Below are 19,049 nucleotides of genomic sequence, written 5' to 3'. Positions count from 1 at the left end.
AATCCAAGCAACCAATTTTGTTCATTACTCCAGCTAAATTAATTTTTTATTATTTCCTTTCAGTAGTATTTTGGTGGGTTTATTCTATTTTAGTACTACTAGCTTCAATTTTTACTACAAAGGAAACTCTTTAAAGAAGCATTTTTTATAAGTTTCTTAGTGGAAAAATTTTCTGTAGTCATACACTGACATTCAGTGAGAATAGGTTTCATATGTTGATGTCACTGGACCAGATGGAGTATAAAATATGAAAAGTATAAATAAAAGTTTTTTAATATCTTTATATGTAAAACATATCAATAGATACATATAGATATATACACATACTAAAATTGGTATAAAATGTTTCCCATTATTTGAAATTCCATCTCTGTTCTTAGGTACTGTCAGCAGTATGAAGTGATGTTGTATGTTAATTGTTGGATCCTGCTTTAGTTAATTGCCATGACACAGACATCCTGAAGGATGTAATCTTTTACTTAAGTAAATCTTACTTGCCTTAAAGCAGCATCACAGACACACAGTCCTATGTGCAGTCTTTGCTTGTTATTGTTTTCTCATTCACATCATCCTCATAAACAGCACTTGACAGTGGCTTTCATCTTGAGCTGTGTCTCATCCTGCTTTTCTCAGCTTCTTGTCTGTCTGTTCTGTGATGTCCCACCCTATGGGGAAGGAAGCACCCAAGATTGGTAAATGCTTGTGGTTGAAGGGAATGACAAAAGTCAGAGGGCCCACAAAGTTTTATTAGTAAATTAGACACTTGGCGTGGAAATTGATATGTTAGTCCCTGACCTACTCTGTAAGCCAGCAGTGGGTTTTGGGTAAAGGGGATAGAGTCAGAGGGAAGAGAGAAAGGAAGAGATTAATTAAAGAGGGGAAGAGAAAGAGAGGAGATGTGCAGAGTCCTGGGGCTGTGTGCCTGGGCTTGATGGGAATACTTTTTACCTCCCAATTTTTTTACCTCCCAGATCCATTTTGCCTGTCCTGAGGACAGGTTTCTTGCTTTCTATGCAAATGAGTTATCATTTGCAGTCTGTTCTTTCAGACCTACCTGGACATGGTTTGGAGGGTCACATTGGTCTTGGGTGGTCTCATATCTTCCTGCTGGATTAGCCCTTGGCTGATAGTTCATGCCTGTTTCTTCACTGATGCTGTCTTTTGTTATTGTGCCTCCAGAGACTAGAACAAGGACGTTTGTCCCTGCTCTACCTCCACATGGTCCTCTTCTCTAATCAAATCTTGTTCTTGGAGCAGACCCCCATGGCTGTCTGGTTATTGGTGTTTGAGACATACACATTAGCCTCTCGTCATCTGGGCTTCTACATCATCCTGGGCTGTAGCTTGATCTCATTTTACCTGAGATAATTTCAGACCAATTGGTTTTTCTAATTCTTTCTAGGAGTACTATGAGATTGTCTTAAAAATTTCATTTTAACCCAAAATTCTAGCTGTCTGCAGAAGGCAGACCATATAACAACTCCTGTTTTCATTACTGAATAAGTAGCTGTTTTTCTCAGATATTTTACACCAACCAGAATGCTATAAATTATGATTATTAATGCCATGTGTTAAAGTAAGAACACTTTATGATGTTGCTAAATACAACTGGATGCTGAACAGAATGCATGAATTAAGCCTTATTTGTTATAAATTAAGACATATTTTTTCAACAAAATAATGAGGTTGTGAGTTTTCTTTTTGGAAACAAGTAAATCCTGTATTTCGTGGACCTGTGAAAGGACAAATCTTTGGCAGGATATTAAAAAGAATCCAGTAGGTGGTGCACATGGCATAGGAGAGACAGGCAGTGCTTTGGAGACCTAATTGCCACCTAGAAACTGTTTTCAGTTAAAAAAGAAGTCATCACAAAGAGTCAAAAGTAAACCCAAAAATGAACTTTAAAATCATTGATAAATAACCTCAATGAGAAGTCCAGGATACAAGCAAATTTGACTTTGCCAATGAAAGTTGTCTTGCATTTCTATGCAGATTCAATGACTACATATGGAAGAACACCAAATCTTACTGCTAAAAAGACAAAACCTTTTATCCCAAAGCCTGCACAGTATATTAGTTCAGTAGAGGAGGGTGAGGTGAATTACCAAATACTTAATGCATGACACTGAACTGAAACCCAAAGGTCACATCCATTTCTCCTATCACACAGGAGGAGGAAAGCAAAAAGTCTTGTGCATCAGTTCCCTGTCATTTCCACTGCAGGATTATGTCCAGTGTTAGCTCAAGATACATTTCTGTACAGCTCACTTGCATATCTTCCTCCACAACACTACCTCCAGTTGTTAGCCAGATTTTCTTACGTTTAGCTAAGCCATTACCTCCCTGCACCCCAGAAGCTCTCTCACACACACTGCCTGCTAAGCAAGAGGCAATTATTGGCCACTGTGCACAAAACTCAGCCAGCCACTCACCACAGGTATACACAAATGACTAAATGACTAAAGACTGCAGCATTTTTTTCTTCAGTTAAAGACGCTATCAGAAATTTCTATGACTCTTCTTGTGTTGGTCATCTCCTCTGTGTTCCAACTTCCATTTTATAAATTGGAGACGTCAATAATATTTTTTTTCCTGACTTACAGTCCGTGTCATTTTTCGCCACAGTACTGCATGTGACTCCACTAATCCACATTACAACTTCAGAATAGGATTTAAATGAAAGACAGTTATGTATTTGATAGTTTTCCAACACTGTCTTCAGAGAAGAAATCAAATTTAAAATCCTACACTGTATATAACTTGCTTGTATCTTAGAACCATAAAATAACTCAGGCTGTAAGGGACCTCTGCACATGCTCAATTGTCCAACTTAAGCTTCAGTGAGCTCTCTAACTTCAGTGTCAACAAAGCTGATGCACAGTGTTCTGTTGAGTCATATTTCAGGAGTCATCTCTAGCTGCTTGACCAGTGGGAAAAAATCCTTCTTTTATGTCCAGCTGGAATTGTCATTGTTGCCATGGAACTGTTAGCTGCCTCTTATAATTGTACTGTGTGTGTTGGTGAACATCTGGTTTCATCTTCTCCATATGCCCTCATGTAGAAGACAGCAATGAGATTCTTCCCCTGCTCACTTTCCCCAATTCTTCTCCATAGTAAGCAAAACCATACCTCTCAGCCTCTTCCTAGTATATACTCTAGCCTATACCATCTTCTCTGGACTCTTATGTTTAATGACCTCTCCTTTACGTGGGGAACCCCAAAGTGTAACACAGTACTGCCTCCTAAGTGTTGAGTAGGGGGAAATAATTCCTTCTCTCAATCTGCTCTCATTAATAAAGCCCCAACTTGCACTGCAGTCATGTTCAGCTCACTACCCAGAAAAAGCCCAAATTTTGTGCAGAGCTGATACATAACCTATCAGATCCTGCATCTGCTGCAGGGGTTTATTCTACTCAAGGTAGACTGCATTTGTCTTTGCTGAACTCAATTATGTCTGCCAACTTCTCAGGCTTGGTTAAGTTCCTTCCTAACAGTAAGCCATGTCCAGTTTGTTCTTTGCTATACGTTCATAAACACAAAACCCCTTGTAATTTAGTAATGATCTTGTTCCTTTGGGATTGGAATAGGAAAAGTAAGTTTACCCAGAATACATTTATTTGCTCTGTTGACTCACCTTTTTAAAGATATCTGTAGAATCACATGATCATATAAAAAAACCCAGTTATAACTGAAGGTGATGGCCCTGAATATAAGTTAATGGGTCCACTTTAGACACCTAATTTTGAGCATGCTGAGGAAGTTATGTAATTTTAGTAAACGGCAGTGTTTTGTTCTTTTTTGGCTGCGTGTCCAGAAAAACAAGTTCTTAAGATGAGCAAGAATAAAGATACTAGAGTCTATGGATTCTCCATGTGAGCAGGTTCTACATACAGCACGTGCTGGAGAGTCATTTCAGCTGAATAGAAACTAGACAACAAGTTCTTGTTATATGGCCTATATTGCTTAACTTTCTATATGCTACCCATAGCTTTACAGAAAGGAGGCTGATAAAAGTACTTCAGACAGTGGCAGGTCTGGTAAAAATCATGTAAAGCCTTTATTTACAAGTAAATAAATGTGAAAGCTTTTTAAATGTAAGACTAAAAGCCTGATGGGTTAACCATCTGCACAATTAAAATCAGACAGCTAAAAAAGGTCTGCTAATTCAGACCAGTTAATGGCAGCATGGTTTGCCTGAGAACAGCTCAAAAAGCTGCAATCTGATAGTTAAGAAGAAAACAGTGGAGCACTGCTGAACTGGAAAACACTGGGCAAGCTAAAAATCACACTGTGCCTGTATTTATGTGAGCATACATATAAAAAAAGATAAAGTTATAAAAAATATTCACAGAAATACATTTAAAACAAAATACTAAAATTACTCTAATTGTGATTACTATATTCTAATACTGTATCTTGGCATAACAAAATGATAGTACCAAAGCTAACATTCAAAACATAAAATATATTTGGTTTTATTGCCAAAGGGGTGCTTAAAGGCACAATATGCAGTTACATAAACACAAAGAACCACGAGAATGAAATTTAAATGCAACCAAAGAACACTCAAACCAGGTATTTCAAAGCAGCAGATCCATTTTAAATACATCAGAAGTCCTTTCTCCCCTGTGCTAACTAGTGATACTCAGTTCCCAAAATTGGGAACTTGCAAACCCATTCCAGGTTTTGAAACAAGCTAGCAGAAACATAGGACGCAAGTGTTTAAAGATAATGAGTCCACCAATGATGTATGAATGTCAAGAGATTAATTGATGACATGGGATGCCAACTGAAAAGGCACCTCCAAAAGTGAATTAATGCACAAGAAGCTGATGAGACTTGATAAATGGCCCTGCTATATCTGTGCTGCTGAGCATGTTGCAAGACAGCTATTTTTAAATGAGACATGTGATGTACCAGAAACATTCCAGCCACTGAAGCATGAAGCTGTACATAACCAGTTCACCACACTGCAAGGCTGCGGTACTATATGTGTAATTATCTTTATTAAAAATATTTAGGCAAAATTCAAATGGTGAGTGGTCTTGTAGGTTTTTTAAGTGTTTCACTACAGGTTTTTCCTGAACTCACCCCACTGTGCTATTCACTTTTGAATAAAGCTCCAACTTCTGTGACAATATTGCAATATCACTGTCTCAGATTAATGCATTTGTAACTTTGATTATTTCACTCACTTACCACTCACTGAACAATCATCTACAAAAGGAATTGATTACATTAGGACTTGTACAAGTGTTTAAGCCAGGAAGTTTGAGCAATGTCACAAAATCTTTCAGATTTTATTGATAAACTGTCTTTTAATTCAGTAATGTCATGAATCAATACTGAGGTGTGTAATAAATGTTAATGAAAAAGTAAGTGCACTCAAGATAGCACTGTAGGACATGAAATCTGTCTGATGCCGACATAGTAACTGTACACAAAACCTTGACAAATCATGTAAATCTAGCCCTTTTACAGAGGAAAGAAGATTTTAAATTTTTTTTAATTCATATGTCAGGAAAAGGTTACTTTGTGATGGCCATTTTAAAAAAATCATTATGTTACATAAGTTGCTGAAATTCATCTCCCATTGACAGCACATGTTAGAACTATAAAGGAAGCATTAGGAACAAACTTCCTTACTTTATGTTAATGATACTTCTAGGATATCTAGGAATATAAGAAAGCATGACTAATTTAGAACAGCAACATGCAACAACAAGGCACATAGAAAATTTGGGTTGATATTGAACAATAAGAATTTTTGGCAATAGGTTCCATGGCCAAAATTGATAACTAATATCAGAAGCATTGGGACTTCATGTACAACTAGGAAAGCTTCTGAATACTGTTTGAATATAATGGCTATTCTTTAACTTAGTCTTACACATGAAATGATGTGGTTTTATTCATACAAAGGTAAGCATGCAAACTATCTGCTTGGAAGTTTGGTAACAGGGAAAATTAGGTTTACTTGCAAATAGGTTTACTTGCAAAAAATAGTACAGAAATAGTACAGACCTCTACAAAAGTCACAGAAAACTTAGGAAGGTCTCACAGTTGACTTCCATTCCAAATATAACTCTTGCTATACTGTTTAGTCAGTTAATAGTGTTAGTTATACTAGTAACTATGAATAGAGGTAGCTATCTTCACTGTGGCCTTCAATATCAGTAATAAAGCAATATGGACTACATAAACACAGTTTATACAGTAATAAACTGGAATATGGATGGCAGATGGAAGTTTACAAAGCAATAATATGGCAATTTGTTTTGCAGCTCCCAAGATAATTAAAAACAGCACAGCTTCCCAGGGGAAACAGAATCTAGTTTTCTTCCCTGATGCTACTGTGAGAACAAGACAACATTTCCAAGGAAAAGGAAATAAAGCTATCTTCTCAAAAACATTCGCGTATAATGTCAATTTGTAAGTGGAATTTGTGTATACCTGTAAATACCAGTGAATTAATCAAGTCATATCCTCATAGGACAATAGGACATATCCTCATAGGACAAAAGCTTAAATCCAAAATATAGCACTGTTTTGTATTTCCTGAATTTTACTTTGATCCCTACTTCTAAACTTTAGTCTGAACTAATTTTGTATTTCTAAAACACAGTCCAGACTGATAGAAATTTGATATTTTACAGAAACCAAAGTAGCCCAAAACAAGAGCCTTTTAATTTAGATGAGCATAAAGTTAGAAGAGAAACAAGACTGAATTACTAATTCTGGTCTTCTTTAATATTGGCATTCATCACCCTGAGACTGTGACGTGTCAAGATGACCTGATCTAAAAGCTTGCATACCCTGAAAGAGAGGACAGTCCTTTTCCCTTGTTTTTTCATTCTTCTTCCAGTCAGAAGTCGCCAATGCACATATTTTTTGCCTTGCACAAACTCCTGTGTTCTCTGGATTCCTCTGTGAGTTCATGTCAACTTCCCAGAAAACAAGTCGTTCAGGAAAAAGAGGACTCTCTGCTAGATTAATGAACTGAACTGACTTGAAGAGTTGTTTGATGAGTGCCAGAGGGAAAGCAAAGGAATGTTCAGGACTATGTGGCTAGGAGCCATGTATCAGGAGTGAGGTAGGATCCTCTGCCATGGCAAGGAGGACACAGGAATAAAAGCTATCCTTTGCTGCATCAGCAAGGCATTCATTTCACTCCATTTTTTTTCATTAAAATATTCTCATTGTTACAGACCTGGAAAAAAATAGTGATTTTATTTTTGCATTACCATTGCAAAAAGCTGTAAAAAGTAGAAGTTACAAGTTTCATTTTAATTACTAAAACAACAACAACAACAACAACAACAAACCCCTTAGTGTAATGCATGGCAATCAGTTTTTAAAGCAGCATGTGAAACCTAAGTGCTGTATCTCCTTTGCCACTTCCAGTCACTCGTTCAAGTTCTCACGCCATTTTTTACATTATATCTTTTGAATATGTCAAGTTTTAATCACTATAATTAACCAAACTGGAAAGCTGATCCCGTTAAAAGATAACCAACTGGGGTATTTTTGATGCTCAAATATATATATAAATTCTTTTAGATTTATTTCAGCATTCAGACATACAAATGTCTTAGTGCTTGTGATGGGGAAGCAGCAGATACATTTATTTTGGCAACACTACTGCTCAGTTTCAGTTCACATATAGACTTACTTGCTATCCCACCTGAGTGAGAAGAACTTCAAAAGTAGTGAGATACTGATGCCATTTTTTCAATAAAAATACTTAGGTTATCTAAAATAACTCTAGAACAGAAACTGATCCTTTTCTTTGGTCCAAAAAACTAAGAGCCAGACACAGTTAAGGGGTAATGAGTTTTTACCTTGGTATTTAATAAAGATATTTATGGTGCACCACTTTGCCAAGTGGAATGTGCCAAAATGCCCACAGCTGATAGATCATGTACACAATTTTATACACCTTGCAAATTAGCATGCCTAATAAAGGTGCCTCAATGAGAGGCTTAAATGAATAGTGTGATATCTCCCTATCCTGAAGAATTCCCCCCTGGAGGGGCCTAATCCTAATTTACAGAACATATTCTAAAGAGGACCTTGCTTTCTCAAGATAGCGTAGGGCTTTCTGGCTTCCAAGTGTGAGGCCTCTGGGATGTTTGGTCTCCTGGCCTAACAGAATACCAGGGCTGTACCAAGTTATCAGGCTTAAGGAATTACAAGTATGCATGCTAAGAGCACTGAGGATAGATTAAAAAGTATATGAAAGGTATATAAAAGAGAAGGCAAAAAAATCATCATGGTGTGAAAATAACTATTCAGAATCGCCATGTGAAGCACATGGGATTCCCATGAGGCTGCTGAGAATTCTGTGATTTGGTGTGTTTGAGTTCCTGTAAAATCATAGTTACTATGAAAGAGAAGCTCCTTCAAGTGTTGTCAGTTCAACATGCAGAGGCAATATATTCTTCTGCATACTCACCCACTGGTGCAATGCAATCTTTGTGAAAGAAAACAAGTTTGAAATACTTCTTGAAGCTCTAAGTCTGCTTCAGTCAGACTAATGCCAAAGGTTGGTTTCTGCTGGGTGCTCAATAGGCTAAATCCATGCATGCATTCTGAAGTGCCTTCTGAATAGCTACAGGAAAATATGTTTTAGATGCTGATTAAGTGCAGAAGTACAGTTACCACCTCAGCATGAAACTGACCCACTTCTTATGATACATGTCTCAGGAATCACCACCTTATTTACAGTTATATGTTGTAACTGGAATTAGGCACTCAAAGTCCCTGGTTTAAAAAATGTAACTATTGCAATGTTGCTCTGCACAGCTGACACCATCGTAACCTTATCTTCCATAGGCTTTCAACACTTGGTAAATATTGGTTACATCTTTCTTAACCCTAGTTGTTAAGAAAACTCCAACCAACCAACCAATCAACCAATCAACCAACCAACCAACCAACCAACCAACCAACCAACCAACCAACCAACGTCCTTGTCTCCAAACTATCCAGTGCATTATGAGAGAGATCTAGGGATTTCAGATGACTATTTTTTTTCAAAGAATTTCAAAAATGAGTCATTTTCTCTTGTCAGAGAGGAGCAAGGGTGGCACATCACCTGCTTCAGAGCAAAGGGGCAGGGGGAGTGGGGGCATGACTGGGATCATCCATAACCTCAGCATATTTATAAGAAAGGCAGGTAGTATTTTCTACACATTTTAATACTTATTTGGGTTAATACAAAACGCATGATGAAGCTATTCTGCAGTATATCAAGAATTTGGTATCAAACAAAAATAGGAAACTTTAATTTCTTGTTGCTGCTTGAGGGGCTTTTTTGGTTTATTTTTTTTTAATGGTAGAACTAGTAATATTGATTATATGGTAACCATTGCAAAAGGATGCTAGAAACGACTATTACGTCTGTCAAATATAATATAAAGCCATCCCTTGCTCAATACCCTGCATATCCACTCTCCAGGATAAAATAACCTCTATGCTTCCAACTCTTCCTTGAAAACAAGTATTTATAGCAGGTGCATATTATGCAAATTAAATCACTGTCATACAAAGAGAACACACATCAGGTGCACAGATCTGTGTTTGATCTTCCTTAGGAAAGAAGCTACAAAACAATAAAACCTCAGTTTCTAAATATATGAGGGTTTTGCCCACAAAGAACATTTTAGATTTGTCATATGAGTAAAAAAAAACGTTTGGGTTTTTGGTTTTTTTTGTTGGGGTTTTTTTTGGTAGAGATAATTATGAGAGTGAAAGTGGATTGGGCATTCTCTGGGTTTTGTGGTACCCTTGGGCCTATCTCTGCTGAACTCTGACAGTATTACTGTAGGAACAACTGTAAAGAAAAGGTAATAATACAGTGCAGGAGGCCTCCAGAGTAAAATCTAGCCAAGATACAAGAAGCAACGTATGTATTTCTAAACTGGGAACTCCTACTCTCAGTCTGTGTACCAGGCATTACCTTTATCCCTCCCTTGATTTAACTGCACATGTAACATTTTCTATTGTGAAGAATTTATAGGCCTTAATGAAATTAGTCTCCATATCTGAGAATGCTGTTTCCAAGTACCCCTGGGATGTTAAATCATTACATAATTTTTAAAAACTTTCTGTTTTCAAGCCTTGAATTATGGAAAACACTTTGTGTTTCACATTACTCAAAGTTCAAGAAACAATTCAGAATTTACTGAAGTATGTCAATGACACATTTAAATTAAGTTAGCTCTTAAATGCAGCTGCATCCTGGGCTGCATCAAAAGCGATGTGGCCAGCAGGTAAAGAGAGGTGATTCACATGCTTTCCTCTGGCAAGATCCCATCTGGAGTGCTGCATCCAGTGCTGGGGTCCCCAGCACTAAAAAGACATAGACCTGTTGGAGTGATTCCAGAGAAAGGCCACAAAAATTATTAGAAGTGGAACATCTCTCCTCAGAAGGACTGAGAGAGTTGGGGTTGTTCAGCTGGAGAATAGAAGGCTCCAGGGACTTTTTGTGATCTTCCTGTACTTAAAGGGGACTTAAAAGAAAAATGGGGACAGACTTTTTAGCAGGGCCCTCTGTGACAGGAAAAGGGGTACAGTTTTAAACTAAAAGAGGGTAGATTCAGAGTACATATAAACAAGATATTTTTTATGATGAGTGTGGGGAAACACTGGAATAAGTTGACCAGAAAGTTTGTAGGTGTACCAATGTTCTGGGTTGAGCTGCCTCCTATCCCATATATCTATCCCATATCTTGGATATGTTGTTATGTCTCGCAGCTGAATCCCGGTCTCCCACGTGACAGGCGGGGATACTTACCACTATGCCGCCTTCCTCGCCCGCTTCCCCGACTTCGACGGGCAGGGGGTGCTGCTGGCCGTGTTGGACACCGGCGTTGACCCCGGGGCGCCCGGCATGCAGATTACAACTGATGGGAAACCGAAGATAATTGATATAATTGACACTACAGGCAGTGGTGATGTAACTACCTGTACCATTGTAGAACCTAAAGATGGAGAAATTACTGGTCTTTCTGGAAGAAATTTAAAGATTCCAGCAAATTGGGTAAATCCTTCAGGCAAATATCACATTGGCATTGAATGGGGGGGGGGGGGAAGAAAAAACGGCGGCAGGGGCAGCCGGAGAGCAGAGCGAAGCAAAGCGAAGCGAAGAAGGCAAAAGCAGCCGAGCTAGCTGAAGCAAGAGCCGAAAGCAGCCAAGAAGGAAAAAGGAGGCAGGAACTGCAGGCTCCCGCCCAAGAGGGCGGGATTCAGCTGCGAGGCATAACAACATATCCAAGATATGGGATGGATATATGGGATAGGAGGCAGCTCAACCCAGAACAACCATCCCTGGGAACATTCAAAGACAGGTTTGGGCAGGGTTCTGAGCAGCCTGGTCAAGTTGAAGATATCTCTATTCATTGAGGGGGATTGAACTAGAAGGGATTTAAAGATCATCCTTTAAAGGCCCAGCCATAACCATTCTGTGATTCTGTGATCCATAATCTACTAATAGAGGTAAAAGGTTACTAATATCAGTTCAGCTGGAACAAAAGCTGCTACCACTACCTGCAAACAGATGAAAAGGGAATGTCGAACAATGTGAATTTGTATGCAGGAGTTCCATGCCTTCTGACATATTTAAAGGAGAAAAGATAAGGAAACCTGAGGTATCTTTTACACAGAGCATACAGTTGGCAATTTTTAAATCCTCCTCCTCCTATATCAGCCTTCCTTTAAAGGTATGTTCTCCTGTTGCTTTATTCTGCATTGACTCTGGTAATAATTTAATCAACTTTCATGGGATAACAGACAATGAAACTAGAATTATACAAGAACTTTTTGCTGGTTACCAAATCGAATTGTAATACTGCACGAGATAATAAACACCAGAGATTATGCAAAATGGAAAGATACAGCACTAGAAATGAGGAAAAGAGAAGGAAGAGCAGTGAGGAAAGACAATAAAACCAAAACACCCCCCAAATATCAACTATCCTTTAATTAACCATATTAAGAAACCAAATTTAACAGCATGTTTCTCTGTTCCAGTACTTTTATGTGATATATGTACATCTGAATAGAAGTTACACATTCTGATTTTGTAGAGATTTATATCCCTTGAGCACACAAAACATACTACCACCTGAAATGCAAGATGACAAGGGACTTATTTAACCAGCAAACTATAACTATTCTGGTGTATTCTGTACACAGCAGCTAGAAACCAGTGTGTTCTTGTGATACGGTTGGGTTTTTTCCCTGACTCCTGACCAACAAAACACTATCTGCATTTTCTTCTGCTTGGAAGCAAGTTTTACTTGCTGCATTTGTAGGCAAAACACAGAACGGTGCTTATTATTAAATACCCATAGATGACAGTTATCTGCGGTGCCAAAACCCCAAACCTGGGTTAAATGGTCTGCTGACATAAACCTCTGTGGTGTCATTTTATCAGTGCATGAACTGTTGGTCAGGGGAAAGCGGCACCAGGTAAATTTTCCCGTATTTCAATAACTGCGGTGGCTCAGGTTTGCAGCGAGCGAGAGCCGAGGGAGCGCGGGGCTGGCGCGTACGCGTCCCTCACTCGGGACCTGCCCGAGGCCGAGAGCGAGCCACGCCGCGTCAGCCACGGCCGCTCCCGCCGACCACGCTTCCCCTCCCGGCCCCTCCCCGGACACTCCCGGCCCTTCCCCCGACACTCTCGGCCGGAGCCGCCGCCCGGGCATCCGGCCTTCCGCGGGCGCCGACACGGCGGGGCTGGGTCCCCTCCTGCTGCTGCCGCTGCCGCGCTCCGTGCGGGGCAGAGGAGCCGTGTGCGCTCGGGAGGAGCGCGGGGTCGGGCCCGTGTTGCTTCTTATGGCAACAGTGTTCATCGTGTCCAGGGAGGTACAGCCGCCGGCAGGGAAACAGATGAGACAAGTCTCTTTGGTTAAGCACGAGAGCCCATTTTATTTCCTCTCCCCACCGCGAGCCGGGAAGGGAGGAGAAGGCGAAGAGAGAGAAAAGAAAGAATGTGAGAGAAGAGAGAGAATAGAGAGAGAACCCCAGCTCCGTCTCCCCTTAAGTAGAGGGTCTGGGGGCAGGGCAAAGGGCAGGTAAGGGCATTGACTTGAAGTTAATCGAGACACAACGAAGGGGAAGGAACCACAAGGCCAAGGTCATTGAGGGGCAGAACCGACCAAACCACTGTGCACAGAGCACACTGGAAGCATCTCCTCAGGCAGGAGGGATAGCTAGGGTCGGTCTTGCCAAGGCCAGACCCCGGGTGAACGGACTCCACAGGCCCGGATAGGCGGTAACGGGCCGGGAGCGTGGCTCTGGTTCCGGGAGCATAACGTGACCGGCCCGGTCTGCGCCTTTGGAGAGCGCCGCGCCTGGGACGGCGCTTCCAGCCCCACCAGCCAACTGCGGCCGGCTTCCATCCGGACACCTGCGTCACGCACTGCTGCCGCTTGTAAACCAATCACTTGAAATGTTTCATTTATTGGTGGTGAGAAAGTAATTGAATTCTGGCGTAAAATTGTATTGTGAAAGAAAATAAAATATGTTTTTTGTTGATGGCTGTTATAAATACGTATTATAAAGTTGGCTTTTCGCAAATATTAAGATGAATGCTGTATCTATAAAGTTAAAATACCTCTGCTGTAAGGATATAGCTTCTAGTTTTTTGCTTAGACATGATAGTGGGACAGCTGATACATAGTTATGCTTGTAGTTGAACTATCTGTTTATTTGGGATAACATCCAATGAACATATGATGAGGACCCTGCTACTGACATGCCAGTTATCAGCATCTGCCGTCTGAAGAAAGTATAGACCAAGGCCCAAACTGGAAGTGATAAAAAGAACGGACTGAAACCACAGCCAAGAAATACATATGCTCTAAAAAGACGGACCCAAGGAGTGGCCATACTAAACAGTTCTTGGAATATGGAAATTAGTTTGTGGGAAAGTATGAATATGCATATAGTCTATGAATATGCAACAGGTTGATGTAATAGAAAAGATATTTAAGGAGTGTGTCAGAAGATACTAGGTGTGCTTTTGGCTGAGTGCCAAGCACCTGGCTGTTTAACCCTTTACTTTATCTCTGTCTCCTACGGTCTTTTTATTAAACTTTTTTAAATTTACCAGGAAAGTGAACCTCGTTTTTCACAATGACTTTCCTGAATTTTTTTAACTGCTGTAGGAGCATTTTGAGCGGGACATTTTGAGCTGTAATTCATATATGATCTGTGAATGCAGCTGATCAGTTTTTACAAAGTTTCAGTTTAAAAGAGTAAAATTACACCCAGGGTTTGTGAACAAGTCCTTGAGGTCCCCTACACTATAACCATGTTGCGCTACTATTTTCAGCCTTAAAAGTGTCTTGTCTTTTTACCTGCCTGTACTGCCAGCCTTTAAAAATATATATATAAAGATGAACTCTCTTGAGCACTGATTGTCTAACTGGTTTTACTGCTGTTGATATTCCCAAAATACTTACATCAGGCTGACTATGAATTTGATGTATTTCCTCTCTGTATAAATAGGGAGTCTTTCTGTTGGTTTAAAGGGTACTGGATTAATGATAAAGAACAGATTAAAAGCCTCATGCTAAGTAATGTTGAATTTTTTAAGGGATGTGTAGAGTTATATTAATGTGCAATTGGGTTATTACTATATTCCTCTATAACTTGAAGTGCAGGTTATATAATGTATTTTTGGCTGTTAATGGTTTTTAAGGGATGTTAGGAAGAAGGAAGAAAAGAAACTCAAAGAGCAAAGTAATTGCAACATTATTATTCATCATTGTGTTAAACATCTGACTTATGTGCTTTATTTCTCTTAATTCCTATACATTAAATAGCACCTTTATTTGGATTATACTCACGTCACTCGAAATACCTGCCTAGTGAATCCAAACCCACAGAGTCATTCTATGTCTTGATTTGGAAGGAACCCACAACAATCATCAAGTCCAGCTCCCCACTCAGCACAAAGCAGCGTAAAAGCTGAACAGCATGTCAGAGTGCTGTCCGAACCCTTGTTGAGCACTGACAGCCTGGGGCCATGACCACCTACCTCTCTGGGGAGCCTGTGCCAATGCTTGGCCACTCTCATAGTGACAGTCTCTTTTCCAGTACCCAATCTGAACTTCCCCTGACACAGCTTTATGCCATTTCCCTGCATCTTGCCTCCTAATGTTCTTTCTGGTTAGTAGGAGATGATTTTTTAAGATTTTTTTCCTAATTTAATTTTTTATAGTAAACATAATTGTTCCCTATAATATAAGACTTTTTGTAGCCCAAACATCTTACCTTTTTTATTTGATTTACATTAGGCTACCTGCCATTTATTATGTTAACTGTTTAGGGCCTAATTTTGTCACCATTATAATATATGGCTGACTGTCCATGTAGGTGTTTTTCAATTCTTGTTCAGTTTTTGGAAGTTGGATAGTATTTTATTGCTAACAGAATACACTCATCAATTTATTAAAGCCGTTATCAGTTACTTTGAGATTAGGGTGCAAGACAAAAGCTCAAAGGTGAAACTTGAAAAGCAGCAGGTCTAAACAATGTAATTGCCTTTAAAATAACTTCTAAAAGTAGAGTCAGGTTTTTGTCATGTTATCATCTTCAAAGCAACCAATCTGACATTTTTTTTTGTTAGTAGGTCTGTGTGGTAATGCAATCCCTACACCTGTAGCAGGTGTTTCCAAATAGGGAAAGAGTTTCATTTTACCTTTTGACGTGTTAAGAACTTAGCTGGAAAGTTCTGTGGATTTCTCTTTGCAGTTGGCTCGGCGCCAGCCCAGAAGTGTAGATTGGACCCTGGAAATGTTACTCAAAGACTCTTGGTACACTCATTGGGCCAAGGGCCAAAAGCCCACCTAAGCTAAAGAGAGAGAACAAAGAAACTCCACACTTTTCGCTTCTCGCGTTTCGAGGTGCTGTACCAGCAGGGGGTTTATCTCTGTGCTGTTCTTGGCTTTATTGTTTTGCATTTGGTATTCTTTTCCATCTTTTTTAAAACCATTTTGATTTTTCAAGGCACTCACAATCAGCCACCTCATTTATTACTATAGCCACGTTCTGCCAGGCTGGACCCTTAAGAGTGTGGGTTAAACCCACCGGTCTGGGAAGGAGTTCTTCTCTTTTGTTACAGTCGAGGGAAACTTTCAGAGATTGGATGACAGTTTTAGACTGTTTAGATTGTCTATTCTAAGTCAGATGGTAGGCTTTTGGCATAGATCTGTCCAAGTTTTGCCCAGATTTTAGTCTTCTTTAGCTCTTCTTAATTCAAGTTCTGTAAGTATTAAAGTGAATGAAAAAGAGAGAGTGTATTTATATGTACATTGCCCATTCATCCTAAATGTAGGTGGGTTTTTTCCCATTTTATGCTAACCATACAAATTTTGCCAAGAATGAGAGGAAAAGGTTCTATAAAATAATGACTATAAGTGAATATACCAAGTATATTTGGTATGGTAGTCAGCACCATTTTGCTCTCCTGATTTTCAGTGATACTTGATCATGTAATGTAGACCATCTGAATTATTTTTCATCAGGAGAGGTGCTAATCCAATATTTTTTTTCATGTTCAATGTTTCCATGGTTCATCATGGTAATGGATATGATGACTAAGAAATTTACAGATCATTAATATTTTTTAAAAAAATATTTTTAGACATAGAACAGTAGCTTATCTCTACAATTACAGAATTTTGCAATACAAGATTTTTAAAACAAAAAAAAGCTACTCTCACAAGTTTAAAATAGTACAACTAGACGTTAACCAGGGCAAAATGAAATGTTACTTTCCCAAAATCTTTTTGACATCCAAATCCTTTACATTCCCGACTCCATATAAAGCTGCTAAGAAGTCCTTGCAAAAAACCAGTCAAACGAGGATTTTGAGTAGCTGTTGAACGTTACTGATAACAAAAGCAAGATTCACAAGAAAAGAAAGTGGGTTTATACAGTTGTGGGTTTTTTTTAACTGACTCCAAAAAATAAGTCTCCTGCATTTGTGTAGAAATTGCATTCTGCTCATACACTGAAGGGTTACTATGTCTAATCCATGTTCTATTCAATCCATGTTGCATTCAGTGGGATTTCTTTTTTCACTAATCATAATTGTACAAATAATGCAAATTTTAAAAGTAATTAATCCATTAATCCTTGTTACTCTGTGAAGGAAGCACAGGAGAAAGTATTTTGATGTTCTAACAGTGTTCAAATGTTTCTATTTAAATATAGTTTTAAGATGATAATGTCTGGGACTGTTTATATTATCTTTAATAGGATTTTTACAACAAATATATACCAGCCAAGGAGAACTCGTTATGTTAAAACAGACATTGTAAAATATTTCTGTGCACTGAGAAGAATTTTTGTTCATAGTGGAGATGTGGTTTTGCAAGCATACACAGTTCTGAACCAGGTGCTAAATGCTAGATTTTTCAGAGCAGTATAGACAGTTTGTGTCAGAAAATTTTATTGCAGTCAACATATTATCTACTTTAAATAAATTACCACAAAAAATTATTTTTCCTATACATTAAATTTTCCTATACATTATATTGCCAATGAAGAGACTGAAACACAGTATTATGTGCCAAAATTTTCACCATCTGAACATTTCATTCTAATGTCAGTTATCTTAGTCCCAAAACAACTGGCTCTTGGTTGGTTATGTTCTCTCTGCTCAGGATAGCTGCTGTTCATGAAGTGCTGATTTCCTATGTGCCTAATTTTTTGTTCAGCCATCAAGAACGATGCATAGCCATTAGAAATTAATCTCTGTCTGTTATTCTAACATTCACTTGCAGATCTCATGCAAGTGTATGCAAGGAAATTTCCAAAGGCATTGCTGGAAAGTGGGACCCAAAGGACAGTATATTTTCTTGATGACTGATTTTTTGCCTGCTGTTTTTGCCTTTGAAAAATGTGCTCCAAAGAATTTCTTCCTCTGGAAGGCCTACAAGAAAACAATTTCTGAATGGAATGATAGTAAAGCTAGAAAATACACTGTATTCAAGATAAAAGACTACATTTTTCTCTTAAGTGTCTAATTTAGGGGAAAAATTAAGAAGATCCTAACCCCAGATTCATTGACCAGATGAAAAAGAGAGAATTGGAAGATACTGGGTAAGGTTAAAAAAAATCTACAAAAATGTTTTTGAAAAAAAGATCTGTGGATTGAAAATACTGGCATTAGAACACCTACAAATGTGCTACCTCAGTTTCAAACTCATTAAAGTATTTTTGATCAGACATCTCATGTTCCAGGAAACAATTACCAGTATGGGTTGGGAAAAGACAGGAAGATAAGGACACCTTAAAATATCTCACACAACATAATCATAAAGTCATGCTACAAAATGTAGCAACTTTGAGGATTGTGTAAGTGAATAGAATTCACTCTTATGTCTGTTTCTGAGGTTTGCCATACCAGGACTCAGTTCTTGTTTTGTGAGGCTGTTTCTTGTATGTCAATGGAAGGGATCTCTTGAGGCCATGTGCCTAATCCCTGTCCCCCCTGGTTCAAGGCGTGGCTGGCTAAAGCAAGTTTCTTAATACTTTGTCTGGTCATTTCTGAACATCTCCAAGGATGGAGACGCTGTAGCCTCTCTGTGCAACCTTACCAAGTGTTTGACCTCACCATAATACAATGGGGCTTTTTCCTTACATTTTCCTGACTTAGTTTATGCCCATTGCCTGTTGTCCTTCCACTGGATACCACTGAGTAGAGTCTGGCTGCATCTTTATATGCAGTGGGATTCTCACTCACCAGGTTTGCAGATGACACCAAGCTGAATGGTGCAGTTGATGCAGGAGGGAAGGGATGGTACCTGACAGGCTTGAGCAGTGGTCCTCTGTGAACCTCAACAAGGCGAAGTACTACAACTTGGTGTGGGCATTCCAACACAGAATGGAGAATGAAGGGATTGAGAGCAGGCCTGTGAAAAAGATTTGAGGATAGATACTGGTAGATGAAAAACTGGACATGACCCAGCACTTGCAGGCCAGAAAGCCAACCATATCTTTGCCTGCATCAAAAGCAGCATGGCCAGCAG

General features: G+C 39.0%; 1 protein-coding gene across 1 annotated transcript in view; it reads left to right on the top strand.

Annotated features, from left to right (window-relative positions):
* The window catches only part of TPPP (tubulin polymerization promoting protein), a 75,202-nt gene extending 57,105 nt beyond the window's left edge, over positions 1-18,097 (top strand). The window contains exon 5 of the mRNA XM_066323578.1: positions 17,802-18,097. Coding sequence (XP_066179675.1) covers positions 17,802-17,880 — 79 coding nt within the window. The 3' untranslated portion in view covers positions 17,881-18,097. The remainder of the gene's footprint in view (positions 1-17,801) is intronic.
* The last annotated feature ends 952 nt before the right edge of the window (positions 18,098-19,049 follow it).

Source organism: Sylvia atricapilla, chromosome 1 (genome assembly GCF_009819655.1).
Source record: "Sylvia atricapilla isolate bSylAtr1 chromosome 1, bSylAtr1.pri, whole genome shotgun sequence".
NCBI lineage: Eukaryota > Metazoa > Chordata > Aves > Passeriformes > Sylviidae > Sylvia > Sylvia atricapilla.
The sequence above is the reverse complement of the archived record's forward strand: the minus strand, read 5'-3'. Positions and strand labels throughout refer to the sequence as shown.